The sequence below is a fragment of the Oncorhynchus mykiss genome, chromosome 8 (genome assembly GCF_057628025.1).
Source record: "Oncorhynchus mykiss isolate SJ-2025 chromosome 8, ASM5762802v1, whole genome shotgun sequence".
NCBI lineage: Eukaryota > Metazoa > Chordata > Actinopteri > Salmoniformes > Salmonidae > Oncorhynchus > Oncorhynchus mykiss.
In genome coordinates this window covers 20,222,778-20,241,002 of record NC_143029.1, presented here as the reverse complement: position 1 = coordinate 20,241,002, position 18,225 = coordinate 20,222,778, and the positions used below count along the sequence as shown (strand labels likewise).

The window sequence follows — 18,225 nt, the reverse complement described above, 5'->3', positions numbered from 1 at the left end:
TCGCTATTATTATTTTACTGCTGCTCTTTAATTATTTGTTACTTTTATTTATTTATTTTTTTTCTTAAAACTGCATTGTTGGTTAAGGGCTTGTAAGTAAGCATTTCACTGTAACCTATTGTATTTGCGCATGTGACAAATAAAATGTGATTTGATTTGTTCCTTGTGTTATTATTTTTCTATTTATTCGTTATTATTTTTACGACAATAAAAAAAAGTCTGCATTGTTGGGAAGCTGTTGTTTTTGACGAATGTGACAAATACATTTTTATTTGTTTTGTTGTTTAAGCCACAATGTTTTTGGCTTTTATACTAACTCCAAAGATGGCCTCAGTCAAACTTTGTCTTCCTTGTCAAATCCAAAACTATCGTCAACTTTATCTGTCATTTGTTCTGTTTAGGATGAGGATCCGAGCCGGAGCTGTGTGGACTGTATACTGTAGGCAAGGAACTTCTATAAAAATAGACTAAATCAAAACAAAAGCTACTCTTTATTACTTTGCAAGTATGAATATTTACTACTTAAGAATATCAGAGGATTGATTAGTCAGTGCTTCATCCATATGATACTACCTTATTGTTTGTAAGTGGTTTGTGGGAAGATGAAACTTTATGAATAACCTAATCAGGCTCAGAGAGCAATAACGGACCAAATCGGCAAGCAGAGGCTGTATTGTTGAAGACTATGAGAGACTAATTGGACTTGTTTAAAAAAAAAAAAACAGGACTACCTTTTATAGATACACGAAAAAGGCAGTAAGCTGAACAAAATTAATTCTCATAAAAGAAAGAACATGATCAAAGGAAATCCAATGTCTTTCCAAATGCAGTGAGATAAATAATATATTTTTGTATATTTATTTGATTAGGATCTCTAGTATCTGACGCCAATGGTGACAGCTAGTCTTAATTCATTTCAGCGAATAGAGAACATAAAAAATATTTATCAGGTCCTGACCATTCATATAGCACAGTTTCTGCTGTTCATGTTGACAATATGCAATCCTTGTTTAAATATCATGCTTCCTGGAAGTCACATATGTCTTGGTTGATTCCCCCTCCAGATGGAACCCTCTTATGAGTTTCCTCTCTATTCTGGCAGCTCCCAGCTTGGTTCTCCCAGAGCTCCTATTGTTCAATATGGGAATGCTATTCACTTTCTTGATAAAGAGAGGATAGTTTCCCTTCTCAACAGACTCAAAGTTTGTGGGTTGAGAAGGAATATTGACCTTGAGAATTCAATGGACGAAATGAACATCAGAATTACAGACGGGAACTGAGTTACTCTGTACTGTTCGACACAGACTTTGTGCAATTATGTTTGTGTTTAAAATGCATGTACTAAGGCCAGGTGACATACCTTTTTGTGAATACATAGCGGATTTTCATGAGACTGGCGAGAAAAGGTATAGGCTATCATAAAAGACAAATGTTACTCACTGAAAAGCTTCATTTTATTCTGAGAAATGGGTAAACTGTACATTTACAGGTTAACTCGTTTCTTTTAAAAAAATGGCAGTGTTTGTAGAGAACATTACATTATTAAAAGCTCCATAGCAAAATATCTAGCCAACTCTGGTACATACACTGACCAGTTTAAATAAACAAAACTGCCTGTTGCAACAATGCAAAGATGAGAAAAACAAACCACATTTTAGTCGTATTGATTTCTGTATTTTCAAGTTCACCTTGAACCTAATTTCAACATTTTGTTCAAATTGATTTGCGCTGCAATAATCTCACCGTGTGTGACACAGCCTCTCTTTCTTTAGACTCATTGCAAACAGACGGACTACCTGAGCGCGTCATCCCAAAACAACATGTAATCACACTTACAATGAACTATTCAACACTGACAGTGAACAGCTTGAATTGTGATTCGTATTGCAGAATGATTGTGTCACACAAAGAAACACCATTGTTAGAATTAAGTCCAAGTAGCGGACCATTTAAAGTCTGGTCTCAGATCTGTTTGTGCTGTCTTGCCAACTCCTACAGATGTCGAATCTTAATTTGATCACTCTTTTGTTGCTGATAATTTTTCTGCCTAGCAGGAAATGCAAACTTGTAGTATATTCAAGGTTTAAAAAGGCTTCTAAAGTTAGCAATGTCCACTTTAAAATGTCAGACTTGATTTGCCCTACTGAAAAATGTATCAACCCCTACAAAAAAATGCCCATTAATTATAATGCACATTTCCTGGTACTGCAATAATATTTCCTGCTGTAGCTAACTGGCTCAAATTAAGATCCTACATCTGTATGGTCATTTTTTGCAAGACAGTACAAACATCTGGGACCAGGCTTTGTAAGAGTTTAAAACCTGGTCTCTGAGCTCCCTCGTTTCATGTTGCTCATGAACTGCTCATCATGTTCAAAGCTGAGGTTATTGTGAGACCTGGAGATCATGAGCAGTTTCTCTTTCTTGGTGTAATCCCGTTTGACTGCTACCTGGGGCAGCTGCAGTCTGTCCATAGGATCCTCCTTGTTCTCCAGCTTCATGTAGCCTTTACTATTGCTGCGGTCCAGTCGGGGCCAGCTGGGATGTTTCCTCTGCTCTGGCTTCACTGTCAGGGTGGTGGGCCTTCGATCCAGGTCCAGAGACTTGGAGTGAGAAGACAGCATGTGGAGGGAGTTGTTGGAGCCAAAGTCCTTCCGGGCCGCCCCAGGGGACAGGTAGCTCCCACTGGCAGAACCTGGGGACAACGAGCTACGAGAGGACACGGTGTGAGACTCTGTGGCCGAATTGCTCCTGAGGAGCATGATACCAGGGGGTTTGTAGGCTTTGGCGATGTCCGCCGGGACAGGCACAGCCAGGGAAAGGGACTGCATAGAGGGGGGTCTGGACCTAACCCTCATGTGCTCCAGGTCCTCTGTAATGTTGTCCATGTCAGGCTCGTCAATCACACAGTTGTTGAGCTTAATGACAGGCAGGGTAAAAGCGCTGATGGAGGATGAGACGATAGACCTGGTCTGGCATCTCTTGGGCAAGTTGCTCTTCTCATGGCGGCTGCCTTCATGCTGCAAGCCAAAGATGGAGCCAGAGCGCTCTCGGCAGAACGAAGGCACGAGTCCATGCCCCCCTTTGGCCTCGTTGAGAAGACCCTCCTCGTCCTCCGTAGAGCTGGTCCTGCATGACACTCTCACGTTGTTCCCCACACTGGGGAACCCTAGCAGGGTGTTAGCAGCTAGTTTGGAGGCACACTGGTTCTCATAGGTCCTGACCTCATGCTCCCCATAGGGGCCAGAGTAGGCCCCGTTCATGTACTTGTGCTCTTTGATCCGCAGGCTGTGGATGTCGATGACGGTGGAGTACATGTCTCTCATGTGGATCACCTTGGTCTCCCGGTCCCTGTTTTCATGCAGGATGGCATTGGCACAGATGAAGATGAAGATACCAATACCCATGGTGAACGGCCCCAGCATCTTCATCTTCTCAGAGTGCAAGTGCTGCTCAAAAAACTGGATCAGCTTACCGCCCTGCTCCCGGGTCACCCTGGTGTCATTGGTGGATAGCTTGGTGTTGGCCGCTACAAGGGCATCTGTGTGTGGCCAGTAGCCCAGCACGGCCATGGCAACGCCCACCATCAGGATCAACACACCCAGGATGAGGAAGAACCCAGAGGCAGAGTAGAGGCGGATTTTCCCCCTGACCACCACCACATCGGCCCGTGTTTTACGCTTGGCCTTCCTCTTCTCCTGGATCTCTCCTGGGGCTGGGGACTGGATGGGCAGGTGGTGCTGGGAGCGGGCAGAGTCCTGCCTCTTCAGCGCAGCAAGATGGCCTGTGATCACTCCCCCAGCTGAAATCATCACTACAGCTGTCTATGGCCCTGTAAAGACAAACAAACAGAGAGGGGGAGTGAGAGGCATCTGGTATGTTTACGGGATGTCTGTTCTCTGATTGCTGGCACTGTCTTCCTGGTAATCCCACAGTGAGAAGCAGAGCACCATTGACCTTGGGGTGGCTCCATCAAACTGCTCTCATGCTTGCTTTGGTTATTACGACTGATGACAATTATGTTTTAAAATTTGTTCTAGTCACAGCTCATAGGAAACAATTCATTTGGAAATTTGGTGTTAAATCCTCTTTGTATTTCCTTTCTAAAAACTAAGGTGGGTATTTTTGGAAGCCAAATGATAGAAATGGCTAAATGCATTATGTTTGTGAGCAGAAGACTCCAGAGTTAACTGTAATACAGCACTGTCTTTTCTGTTCCAGCTGTGTGGGTCTCTGTCACTCTGCTCTTACTCACTCACTCACTCACTCACTCCCTCACACACACAAACACACACTCAGTCCCATTTACGCCATCTAAACTCAACAAAAAAAGAACTGTCACTTTGTCAGGACCCGGTCTTTCAAAGATAATTTGTAAAAATCCAAATAACTTCACAGATCTTCATTGTAAAGGGTTTAAATACCATTCACCATGCTTGTTCAATGAACCATAAACAATTAATGAACATGCACCTGTGGAACGGTCATTAAGACACTAACAGCTTACAGACAGTAGGCAATTAAGGTCACAATTATGAACACTTAGGACACTAAAGAGGCCTTTCGACTGACTCTGAAAAACATCAAAAGAAAGATGCCCAGGGTCCCTGTTCATCTGCGTGAATATGCCTTAGGCATGCTGCAAGGAGGCATGAGGACTACAGATGTGGCCAGGGAATAAATTGCCATGTCTGTACTGTGAGACGCCTAAGACAGTGCTACAGGGAGACAGGATGGACAGCTGATCGTCCTCTCAGTTGCAGACAATGTGTAACACCTCCACAGGATCGGTACATCCGAACATTACACCTGCAGGACAGGTACAGGATGGCAACAACTGCCCGAGTTACACCAGGAATGCACAATCCCTCCATCAGTGCTCAGACTGTCCGCAATAGGCTGAGAGAGGCTGGACTGAGGGCATGTAGGCCTGTTGTAAGGCAGGTTCTCACCAGACATCACCGGCAACAACATTGCCTATGGGCACAAACCCACCGTTGCTGGACCAGACAGGACTGACAAAAAGTGCTCTTCTCTGCCGTGTCGTGGTTTTGTCTCACCAGGTGTGATGGTCGGATTTGCATTTATCATCGAAGGAATGAGCGTTACAACAAGGCTTGTACTCTGGAGCGGGATCGATTTGGAGGTGGAGGGTCCGTCATGATCTGGGGCCGTGTGTTACAGCATCATCGGACTGAGCTTGTCATTGCAGGCAATCTCAACGCTGTGCGTTACAGGGAAGGCATCCTCCTCCCTCATGTGGTACCCTTCCTGCAGGCTCATCCTGACATGACCCTCCAGCATGACAATGCCACCAGCCATACTGCTTGTTCTGTGTGTGATTTCCTGCAAGACAGTAATGTCAGTGTTCTGCCATGGCCAGCGAAGAACCCAGATCTCAATCCCATTGAGCACGTCTGGGACCTGTTTGATCGGAGGGTGAGGGCTAAGGCCATTCCCCACAGAAATGTCCAAGGACTTGCAGGTTCCTTGGTGGAAGAGTGGGGTAATATCTCACAGCAAGAACAGGCAAATCTGGTGCAGTCCATGAGGAGGAGATGCACTGCAGTACCTAATGCAGCTAGTGGCCACACCAGACACTGACTTACTTTTGATTTTGACCCCCCCCCCCCCCCCATTGTACACATTATTCCATTTCTGTTAGTCACGTCTTAATGGAGATGACTCAGAAGTGGTCTTTACCTATTTTACAGTAAAATCCATCCTCAGCACGCACAAGCAGTACTGGTCAGTATTCTGGTCAGCCGTACATTCATGGGTGGTCTGACTGCCATACACTTCCATATTTCAACATTTGCCAATGGAGCACCATACCTTAAGAGAAATATGTTATATTTCAGAAGGGTACTCTTGTTTTTTTATTTCACATTTAGTTAACCAGGTAGGCCAGTTGAGAATGAGTTCTCATTTACAACTGCAACCTGGCCAAGACAAAGCAAAGTGACAGAGTTACACATGGGATAAGCAAACGTACAGTCAATAACGCAATAGAAAAATCTATATACAGTGTGCAAATGTAGTAAGATTAGGTAGGTAAGGCAAGAAATAGGCCATAGTGAACTAATTATTTTAGCATTAACACTGGAGTGATTGATGTGCAACTAGAGATACTGGGATCCAAAAGAGCAAAAATACATAACATGGTATCCAATAAAACACCTTAAATGTTCCAACAATCAGGCTGAAGGCAGGAGATGTGTAGTAACATGGTGCTTAACCAACAGGTGTGTTGAGTGAGTCATTAACAATCTCTGTCAGCACTAAAAGGATGTACTGCAGTGTGGAGAAGTTGTCATGTTTACACACCATACTCACAACACACCTAAGCAATTTTGACTAAACTATGTTCAAAGTTGGAAGAATCTTAATGAAAATGATTCACAGCTTAAATGGCTGGCAAATTTGCTTCCGCAAAGTGTTAATTAAGGGGCGTGGAGACTTATCCATCTATGATATTCTTTCTGTTTTTTTTGTATTTGGAAAATGTTCTATAACTTTCTTTCACTTTGAAATGTGGAGTAGATCTGTAGGGTGAAATATTGAGTTCAATCCCTTTTTAGATGAAATTTTAAGGCAGAAAAATGTGGGGGAAAAATAGTTCAAGGAGGTGTAGCCTTTCTATTGGCATTGTAGATGTAGTGCTGCTTGAAAGTATGTGAACCCCTTGTTCAATTACAGATTTTTTTGTTTTAACCATGAAATCTTCATTTAATCAGAACCAGTATTTTTGATCTGACTTAACAGGTTTATATTTACCAATACCATATGTTGGTGTGTAGACAAAATCATGCATGTAGTAGAAAAACAAAATAAAAATGGTATTAGTGCAGGTGCAAAAAATAAGTGAACCCCAAGTTGCATTGGTTAATTCAAGTAGGTAAGTGGAATCAGGTGGGTAAATAATTGTGTACCAAATGAACCAATCAAAGGAGAGATTTGGATGGGACTGATAAATAGAGATAAGAAACCTGGTCAGTTTGGTGTTACCCATCCAGGTCAACACAAAGCACACCATGCTGAGAGGAAATTAGATATCTGGATGAGGGTAGTGCGAACACATCAGTCTGGGAAAGGCTATAAAATAATCTCAAAAAGATTGAGCTCCATCAGTCCACTGTGAGGCAAATCATTTACAATTGGAGAGCATTTAACATGACAGCAACTCAGCCTAGAAGTGGACGCTCTTCCAAAATATCCCCAAGAGCCACAAGAACAATAATAAATCTGGTAAAAGCCAACCCACACATAAGATCTGGAGATTTGCAGACCTCCCTTGCTGCATCTCAGGTAACTGTGCATGCTTCAACAACAATAAGAAGAATTCTGAATAGAAATGCCATTCATGTGAGGGTTGCTAGGAAGAAGCCTCTGCTGTCAAAAATAACCAAACTGCCCATCTTAACTTTGCCAAAGACCACCTGGACAAATTTGAAGGTTTCTGGAAGTCCATTCTCTGGACCGATGAGTCCAAAATTGACCTTTTTAGTCAATCAACACCGCTATGTTTGGCAAAAACACAACACTACCTACCACCAAAATAACCTTATTGCAATAGTGGTGGGAATGTCCAGATCTGGGGCTGCTTTTCCTCCTTTGGACCTGGATGACTCCACATCATTAAGGGAACCATGAATTCTGAGGTATACCAGGAGATTCTTGAACAGAACGTCAGGCCATCTGTCAAGGAGCTAAAGTTGGGCCGGAAATGGGTCTTCCAACAAGACAACGACCCAAAGCATTCAAGCAAATCTACCAAAGAATGACTCAGAAGAAATAAGATTTGTGTTTTGGGTTGGCCAAGTTAAAGTCCTGACCTAAATCCAATCGAGATGGTGTCGCAGGACCTGAAGCGGGCAGTTCATGCCAGACACCCCTCAATCCTCACTCAATTGGCTGAGTTCTGTAAGGAGGAGTGGGCATAAATCCCTCAAAACAGATGTCAGAGACTGATTACTTGCTATAGGAGATGTTTACTCCAAGTTATCACTGCTAATGGAGGTGCCACAAGCTATTGACTGAAGTGGTTCAAATTTTTGCACACATCAAATCTGAGTTTCTGTTAAATAAACCACTTTTGTTAAATAAACACTGAAAATATGTATTTTTGTTTCTGTCATTTACTTGGAATGTCTTTATTACAAATTGGGAATTAGATAAGAATTTTATGTTTATTTTAATATTTTATAGCAAAATAATGACCAGCCCTGTAGGGTTCACACACTTTCAAGCAGCACTGTATATCCAAGTACATACCTCAAGGCACTGCCTTATTAGCTTAAGGTCAATGCACATGATTGCATGGTGAAAATACTAGATGTCATAATATTCAGATCTAGAAAAGGGTATTATTCCCTTGCAGATGGAGAGGAGACTCCTGGGTGAATGCATGACAGTTGTATGACCTGCTTCTCTGACTGCAGCCCCGTACCCTGTACCCACCCCCAGCATTAGGTCTGTGAGCAGGTGTGGGCGATGTAGCCTTTCGATGTTGGCTTATCGAAAGTTCTCTATTAAATACCAGGATGAGCAGGGGGTGGATGGTAGCAATAAAGAAGAGAGTGCAGTTCCTATCAACTTTATTTTCTTATTTTTAACAATGTGTTTAGAACAGAGAACATTTCTTGAATGCCATGGCTTTGCTCTATTTTCGAAAAACACAAACAGGAAATGAAATAAGAACATGATGCGCTGTGAGGCTATCATAAGGATTAACATCAGTGGACATGAAAAGACATAGGGACCAGTGAAAGATAAGACTGAATAGATGAAAAACAGACTGGTGCTGTCAGTGAATATACATTTATGTTCAGTGCTGAGAACAAAATGTTGTCTTCCCAGATTGAAATAATGTGTCAAACCTGAGATAACCAAAATGAACATATTATCAAAAATGCCCTTGCTATTTTGGCAAAGGTTTTTTTGACTGCAGCCATGGCAGATGAGACAAGGAGTAGGACCATGGTCAGGGCATTGTTGGTGTGGTCGGGGTAGGGGTTGTTCCAGACACCGTGCATAATGTGTGAATAGAGGATACCATGGCATTTTGTGACACTTGGTTGTTCTAAGAGTGAGGAGAGAGCGAGAGCGAGAGAGAGCTGATATATCCTAAGTATGTAACAACCGTTACATTGCAGCCTACTTTCCTATGTCAACTACCATTACACTTATTGTGGTAAGAAACATGTTATGTATTACAAATCCTGTTGTATAGAGAGGTATGTTGCCAAGAAAACTCCACGATGATGATAGTTAAATGTGTCAGTAACTTCTAGACAGACGCGAGTGTGTGCGTGGGTGGGCGCTGTTATGGGACCGCTCGTTCCAGGAAAACGAATCATTTGCACAGTAATTCAATACACAATATTATAATCAATCATAACTACATGTGCGCGTGCAGGCTATGCTGCGATATATGTGAAATCTCAAAACACCAGACCAATGTAATATTTGCAGATATCTTCCCATTTTCATTAAAAAAAACGCCATGTGCCTCGAATAGGGCATAAATAGTAAATGGTTTAAAACAGCTATGAATAATAGACTGTGGTAAAACGATGAGAAGGAATTTTGAATTCGCCAGTTGTATGATATACATTTTAAGTTGAGAAATCAAAGTGATGAGAAGATAGAAATTATATTTGATACGAGCGCAATTGCTCCATGATACTACCCAGTCTATGGGTTCGATTGAGAAAAGCATCTGTTGGTTTAAATGAAGGTTGAAATAGAACCAAGCAAATCATCTTTCCTTTATTAAAGAAGGGGCCATCTAGGCCAATTCACTATTCCTAAAAAATAATGTTACTTACCTGTAAACGAGGGTGCTTCTTTGTAGCTAATGTTATTTGTCCATTACGCATAGGAAAATATAACATAAGCCATGTATCTCAACACTCATGTTTGACTTGCTATGTCTGTTTGTATTCCCATTACATTTATATTCGGATGCCGACACGAAAAATAATACACTTCCAAAGAAACAAGCGTTCATTATTTCGCTCCATTTCCTAAACGCGCACCCGGACTGTTGGCCACACGGCTGTGTAAACTGCTCCAAGCTGCCTGACGCGCGGAGAATGACTATTGTTTTGCTTTTAACCGTCTCAACTTGTTGTCACTGATCCCCGGTGATCCACATACAGTCGGCTCATAAACTTCAGTTTTATGTCCAGAATATAATCAAATATGTTTTCAGTTTAGCCTATTAACTTAAGAGTTGGCTTTGGCAGAAAATCTGCACAGAAACATGTTTTTACATTTCTTATGAAGAACATGCTAGCATAAGTGTTCACATCTGGGGAAAAAGCACTGTCCTCTTCATAATCCTTTTGGAGTAGAACCAAGATGTATTATCATGTCCACTTGTAGATAAAGCTCTTCTGCAGCATCTTCAAGGATAGAGACGTTCCCTTCAACTCGGGAATAATGCATTACTGGGGATGGTAGACTAGGCAAGCTTTGTACTCCCACGTGATGCTTCACTATAAGTGATGCACAGTGAGATGACAAAAAAATCAACAAGATAAATCATATTTAACTCATTTATGCTTGGAGAAGTCAATGCATCTGAATAGAATATTATCATAATAGTGTCCAATGCTTCCAATGCAAAGACAGTAATTGATGCAAATATTGAAAACATGTGGTAACTTACAGTAAGTTCCCTGCATGTTGCTTTCAATCTGGAGATGAAAATGGTTGAGTTAAACCAAGTCCTATGAGGATGGGCATTTATGAACACAATCATTAGGCATATGTATAATGAGATACTGTATGATAATATACCTCCCACTGAATCAAGATGAAACACAATCCCTGTTCATACTGCCTACATGCGGTGATGTGTAAGCACCCTTGGAGTAAACAAACAACTGTAGTTTATTTTAGCAGGAGCAATTATATGGTTAAAAACCCAAAGATCAGTATTGAAAGTTGCAGATTTTTTAATCTCTGTCATTTCCTGTGTTTATGAAATGCATATCTGGCTCAATGTGATACCAAAAAACTACATTTTCACAGAGGGCTTGATGGGCTATAGGGCTTAGGTGGCTGGGTTTCTATATTACATTCCTCTCCTGTGCTACTGACAAAAAAACAGGCATATTTTTTTTATTTGAAATGGGACTAACCCAACTTCTAGTATAGTTAGGTTCCACTTCAGCCTTTGGGGTTGAGGGGCTGAGAAGGGTTGAAGAGGGGCTGTGTAAGGTCCCACTACTACGCCTGTTCTCTGTCTCCCCACACATCTGATCCTTGTTAGGAATTCTCAAGGCTTGTTAAATGGGGAGATTGACAGTATGGGGACCATGACGTTCTGGGTTTTCCAATTGCTCTAAGAGGGAGTGGTCGGTGTACTACGTCAAGGCCCATATGAGAAATGAGTTGGGCTGTGTCTCAAATAGTACCCTATTCCCTGCATAGTGCATTACTTTTAACCAGAGCTCTATGGGCCCTGATCAAAAGTAAGGCATTATATAGGGAATGGAGTACCATTTGAGACGCAGCCTGGGTGTGATTACCAAAGAAATGTAACCTATTTCTTTGGAATTTACTGGGGAGGAACTCTGCTGTCGAACTGAGGACACTTTTCTAAGTGTGACAGCCTCAGCTGCTTGTGGTCACATCCCACTGCATAACTGACTAATAACGTGAGTGATGCAGCTAGACTAGTGAGTCTCAGCGAGGGGGAGAAAACAGATTTCAGCCATGCACGTCCTGAGATCTGGATACACTCCAGCTGTAATACGTTATGATGTACTGCATGACACGTGTGACAAATGTGCACATGTACAGCACTATATTTACTGTCTCTCGTTGTGTGTAAATTCACCATCTTGAACCATATTCAATTAACCACATTGTGAAGAGGAGTATCTCAGTTTTATGCAGAAAAGCTGCTGCATTGTGTCAGGGATGTCTTAATAAAAGTGGTCTGTCTATTTTTTCTAGGATATCTTACAACTCAATTTGATGGATCATTATCTTCTGTTGATGGCTCAGAAGAGTCAAGTTCATTGTGTTCTTTTTCTTGAGCTGTGTCAGTAAATCCCTCAAAGCCTTTTCCAGATCAGTGACGGTGTATGATGAATGCAGAGTTTGGGAGTAACTGATTACTTGTAAAAAACAAACTGTAACTGTAATCAAATCAGATTTTTTTGGGGGGGGGCGCAAAATACAACAGCTTTAAACTTTACAGTGAAATGCTTACTTACGAGCTCGTTCCAAACAATGCAGAGCTAAAAGGTAAGGAAAAAATTAGCTAAATAAAAAAGAACAAAGTAACACAATAAAAACAATAACGGGGCTATATGCAAGGAGTACCAGTACCGAGTCAATGTGCAGGGGAATGTAACAGCAGCGTATGTGAAGAGTGTGAAAGTGTGTCTATGTGTCAGTCAGTGTGTGTGTGTGTGTGTGTGTGTGTGGCGTCAATATGCATGTGTGTGTGAGAGATTCTGCAGTGTGTGTGTGTGTGTGTTGGAGTGTCACTGTAGTTTGTGTTAGTGCCTGAGTAGAGTAAGTTAGTGTGCATAGGGCCAGTGCAAGAGAGTCAGTGCAAAAAAATTACGATAAATCTAATAACAATAAAGGAGGTCAATGTAAATAGTCCAGGTAGCCATTTCATTAACTGTTCAGCAGTCTTATGGCTTGAGGGTAGAAGCTGTTCAGGAGCCTTTTGGTCCCAGACTTGGTGCTCCGGTACTGCTTGCCGTGCGGTAGCAGAGCGAACAGTCTATGACTTGGGTTGATGGAGTCTTTTGCAATTTTTTGGGCCTTCCTCTGAAATCGCCTGGTATAGAGGTTCTGGATGGCAGAGACTTCAGCCACAGTGATGTACTGGGCCGTACGCACTACCCTCTATATCGCCTTGCGGTCAAATGCCAAGCAGTTTCCATACCAAGTGGTGACACTTTTTCAATGGTGCAGCTGTATAACTTTTTGAGGATCTGAGGGCCCATGATAAATATTTTTAGCCTCCTGAGCAGGGATAGGCATTGTTGTGCCCTCTTCATGACTGTGTTGGTGTGTTTGGACCATGATAGGTCCTTAGTGATGTAGACAATGAGGAACTTGAAAACCTCGAGCATCTCCACTACAGCCCCATCAATGTGAATGGTGGCATGCTCGGCCCTCTGTTTCCTGTAGTCCACGATAAGCTCCTTTGTCTTGCCCATGTTGAGGGAGAGGTTGTTGTCCTGGTACCACACTGCCAAGTGTCTGACACTGCCAGGTCTCAGACCTGTCTCATTGTCGTCCGTGATCACGCCTACCACTGTTGTGTTGTCTGCAAACCTACTGATGGTGTTGGAGTCATACACGACCAAGAAGTTGTGGGTGAACAGGGAGTGCAAGAGGGGACTGAGCACACACCCCTGAGGGGCCCCCGTGTTGAGGGTCAGCGTGGCGGATGTGTTGTTGCCTACCGTCACCACCTGGGAGAGGCCAGTCAGGAAGTCCAGGATCCAGTTGCAGAGAGAGGTGATCAGTTCCAAAGTCCTTAGCTTAGTGATGAGCTTGGAGGGCACCATGGTGTTGAACTCTGAGCTGTAGTCAATGAACAGCATTCCCACGTAGGTGTTCCTTTTGTCCAGGTGGGAAAGGGCTGTGTGGAGTGGAATAGAGATTGCGTTGTGTGTGGATCTGTTGGGGCGGTATGCGAATTGGAATTGTTCCAGCGTTTCTGGGATGATGGTGTTGATGTGAGCCATGACCAGCCTTTCAAAGTATTTCATGGCTACAGATGTGAGTGCTACGGGGCGATATTAATTTAGACAGGTTACCTTGGCGTTCTTGGGCACAGGCACTATGGTTGTTTGCTTGAAATAAGTACTGTAAGTATTATAGACTGGGTAAGGGAGAGGTTGAAAATGTCAGTTGCTTCCCTCAAAGCGAGCATAGAAGGTATTTAGCTAGTCCGGGTGGCAGGTAGCCTAGTGGTTAGAGTGTTGAGCCTTTAACCAAAAGGTTGCTGGATTGAATCCCTGAGCTGACAAGGTAAAAATGTGGATGTCGATTATGGCAGACCCCGCACATCTCTGATTCAGAGGGGCTGGGTTAAATGTGGAAGACGCATTTCAGTTGAATGCATTCAGTTGTACAACTGACTAGGTATCCCCTTTCCCTAGGCTCACGCCACTGGGCAGCTCCCGGTTATGTTTCCCTTTGTAATCTGTGATAGGTTGCAAGCCCTGCCACATATGACAAGTGTCAGAGCCGGTGTGGTAGGATTCTATCTTAGTTCTATATTGATACTTTGCCTGTTTGATGGTTTGTCGGAGGGCTTAGCGGGTTTCTTATGAGCATCTGGATTAATGTCCCGCTCCTTGAAAACAGCAGCTCTAGACTTTAGCTCAGTGCGGATGTTGCCTGTAATTCATGGCTTCTGGTTGGGATATGCACGTACGGTCACTGTGGGGATGATGTTGTCGATGCACTTATTAATGAAGCCGGTGACTGATGTGGTAAACTCTTCAATGCCATCGGATGAATCCCGGAACATATTCCAGTTTGTGTTAGCGGAAAAGTCCTGTAGCTTAGCATCTACTTCATTTTACGACTTCCATATTGAGATTGTCACTGGTACTTCCTGTTTGAGTTTTTGCTTGTAAGCAGGAATCAGGAGGATAGAGTTATGGTCAAAGTTTCCAAATCGAGGGCGAGGCAGAGCTTTGTATGCATCTCTGTATGTGGAGTAAAGGTGAGTTTTTTTCCTTTTAGTTGCACAGGTGACATGCTGGTAGAAATGAGGTAAATCAGATTTCAGTTTTCTTTCATTAAAATCACCGGCCACTAGGAGCGCCGCCTCTGGATGAGCATTTTCTTGTTTGCTTATGGCCCTATACAACTCGTTGAGTGCGGTCTTAGTGTCTTAGTATGGTAATAAATAGACAGCTACAAAAAATACAGATGAAAACTCTCTTGGTAAATAGTATGGTCTACAGCTTATCATGAGGTATTCTAACTAAGGCGAGCAGAACCTCAAGATGTTGTTAATATTAGATGATCATGCTCCAGATGTTGATGACCTCCTCCCACTGATCTTACCGGACTCTGCCGCTCTGTCCTGCCGATACATAGAAAACCAGCTAAATGTACAGTTCAACCATGTCCTTATACAGTCATGACTCCGAGAAGAATAGTATATTACAGTTCTTAATGTCCTGTTGATAGGTTAGTCTCGAACAGAGCTCATCCAGTTTCTTCTCCAGTGATTGCACATTTGCAAATAGAACAGAGGGTAGAGGCGATTTATTCACTCACCGCTGTTGTCTCATCAAGGTGCCAGATTATCGGCCTCTATAGCGCCGCTTTCTCCTTCTACAAGTGAATGGGATTTCGGCCTGGTCCAGGATAATCAATATGTCTTTTGCCTCCGACTCATTGAAGTTGAAGTCCTCGTCCAAATTGAGGTTAGTGATAGCTATTCTGATGTCCAGAAGCTCTTTTCGGTCATAGGAAACAATGTCAGAAACATGATGTACAAAAAAGGTAAGATTAGTGCAAAAAAATACACAAAATAGCACAATTGGTCAGGAGCCCGTAAATTGTCTGCTTTCCAAAGCAGCACCATTCTTCAGTTACGTTTTTTGTAATCATATTACAAATACTTTTGAAAAACTAGATTACTTCTTGGATTACTTTTAAATTCAGAAAAAGGGGAAAAAATACATGACACCTTTCTGTTTTCTCAATGACATTCAATTCAGCATTGAAAAAGGGTGCAAGCTTAAATGTGTTATTTATTCATCTGATCCCTGTTAAGGGGAAAGTAATCCAAAAGTCACGTAAAGTAATCAGTTTACGTTACTGAGTTTGGGTAACCCAAAAGTTACATAACTAATTACAATTTTGGACAGGTAACTAGTAACTGTAACAGATTACATTCAGAAAGTGACCAACCAAACCCTGGATGTATAACATCATTTAGGATGCCACATAGTTTCATTCTGCATGTGACTGTTATGGTGTGTGAATACATTTTGTCATAAATTTTATCTGCATATTGATCAAACATTACAATTACCATGGTCTAATGTTTACAATTACCATGTAATGTTTACAATTACCAAGTAATATTCACAATTAACATGTTGTAAACATTACAATTACCAAATGAATCCTCCTTGTGTATGTTTCACATGTACATAGTGGCTTACATACTGGTGTCTTGAATGTGATAAAGTTAAGACATTAGATGCTGAAAAAAAACCATTTAAGAGAAAATTGGGAAATATTTCTTACATTTTTTTCAGTATTCTGGAGTCTCGACCTGGATTCAGCCCTCCACAGTTCCAAATAGAATGCAATGCTTACAGTTCCATAATCCAGACTCGTGATAAAAATGCAACAACATCCATTTTGGAACAGAAAAGTACTTATTCGACCTCTCTAAACAGTGTGCATGTTTTGTTTTTCCTTGACTAAACACAGGTCACGTTATCTTATAGATCATATGGAGTAGATGAACTGGATGGGGACCTATAGGTTAAGTGTCACTAACAAAATTATCGGGACTCAGAGAGGTAAAGTTCAGGAGAGGGGAAAGTGCATCACCCTGCTTAACAGAGGCTTTTGACGAGGAATCAAAATGGTCTTATTTCTGATCTTGTCAACAATCGTTGTATTAAGCAGCTTTCAGGCTCACATCCTTCCTTTGAATGTAATTATACAGGAGAGAGATGAGTAGGTTCTGTAAGTGCTGTACAGTGGGAGGAACACTCAGAGAAGTAAAGCTTGGTGGTTTCTTGGAGGTATCAGCATGGTTCAGCATGGCTCTGTTGAATAAACTGTATAGATACCACATACTATTATAAATCAAATCAAATGTATTTATATAGCCCTTCCTGCTGTCTCTAGAGAGTTGAAAACAGCAGGTCTGGGACAGGTAACACGTCTGGTGAACAGGTCAGGGTTTCATAGCCGCAGGCAGAACAGTTGAAACTGGAGCAGCAGAAGGTCTAATCATGAAATGTGATATCCTCATGGTTTTATTTTATTCACTGTCTTATACAAAACAAATCAGGAAATGTTTCTAATTAAGCCAATGACATATCTGACAAAACTGTTTACTACTAGTTCTGATCAGCATGACTCATGAGGATCATGCCTTGAGGAAGACTCACTTGAGCAAACACCAATGATCAACCTAGCCTCCGTGTTTTCCTCCAGCTACAGTTGCCTCATATCCCCGTAGAGTGCATCTCCTCCCCTTTCGTCTCCTCCCTTCACCCCCCCTCTCTTTTCTTTGTACAGTAGGTCAAGCTCGAGGCCAGTTTCCTCAATAATGCTTGGTATAAAGGAGACTCCTAAAGGTCAGGGCTGTTGAATTAGAAGGTGAACAGACAGGCTGAATACAATTAGCAAAGGACAAAAAGAGATTTAAACCCTCTGCACCATACATTTTGTATAGTTGGTGGATGTGAAATCTAATTTGCTATTGTGCAAACCTCAGTTACAATGATTATGTTTATATTAGGTTGTACAAACATTCTGTTGACAGTGAAGAAGCAATGTATTCACTATAAGAAATATCACCCAGAGCATTATGTCAGATGCTCCAAGTCGAAGAACAAAACACACATTTTCCCTGTTCAAAGTGAAGAGTTTTTACTGAGCTTTCTCACTGTACTACCAGCTGGTACCACATGATTTCAGGGTAGCCTACATGTATTTGATCTGGCTAATATAGTAAGATGGGTAGCCGTCTAGACCTAACTGGGGAAGCTGTGGTCCATCACAGACCGACTCTCCATGGCACGCTGTCGGCTCCAGTTTACAGCAGAAGAACTAGCCTGTCTCTCTGGAAAATGTTGGGGTAACAGATACTGACACACTCTTTGAGAGCTCCAATGGAAACTTGGCTATTTTTAATCAAAAGTCATACGTTCCATACTGTTATCGGAGTGTTTACTGGCAAGTCCATTCTTAACTCCAATAGAGTTAGTTGTAAATTCCAAACAACCTTGGCTCAATCACGAACAAGCTAATAGTCATGAAATAGTGATCCCTCAAACATGGTGCTTATAAAAACACAAAATATCAGTGTTCTAGCCCTTCCATTGCTTATCAGCAGTCTTAGTCTGGAGGACATTTGAACAATAGACTGCCATACAGATGCAGTGGCAGGCACTGAGAGATTGTGCCAGGTTCTAATGTCACTTTCTCTCAAATGAAAAGTAGTCACTTGTGTAGCTCCATTGTGTC

At 42.0% G+C, this 18,225-nt stretch overlaps 1 protein-coding gene across 1 annotated transcript; it reads right to left on the bottom strand.

Annotated features, from left to right (window-relative positions):
* Positions 1-1,436: 1,436 nt before the first annotated feature.
* On the bottom strand, positions 1,437-10,492 carry LOC110529553 (transmembrane protein 200A). The gene is made up of 2 exons (XM_021611813.3): positions 9,831-10,492; positions 1,437-3,832 (listed from the first exon to the last, which is right to left on the bottom strand). Exon 2 carries the CDS (start codon positions 3,810-3,812, stop codon positions 2,316-2,318), a length of 1,497 nt encoding a protein of 498 aa, XP_021467488.3. The 5' UTR covers positions 3,813-3,832; positions 9,831-10,492; the 3' UTR covers positions 1,437-2,315.
* Between the last annotated feature and the right edge of the window lie 7,733 nt (positions 10,493-18,225).

What these genes read in the sequence shown, in the direction of transcription:
- LOC110529553 (XM_021611813.3), bottom strand. Translation starts at nt 3,812, where the DNA reads ATGATTTCAGCTGGGGGAGTGATCACAGGCCATCTTGCTGCGCTGAAG.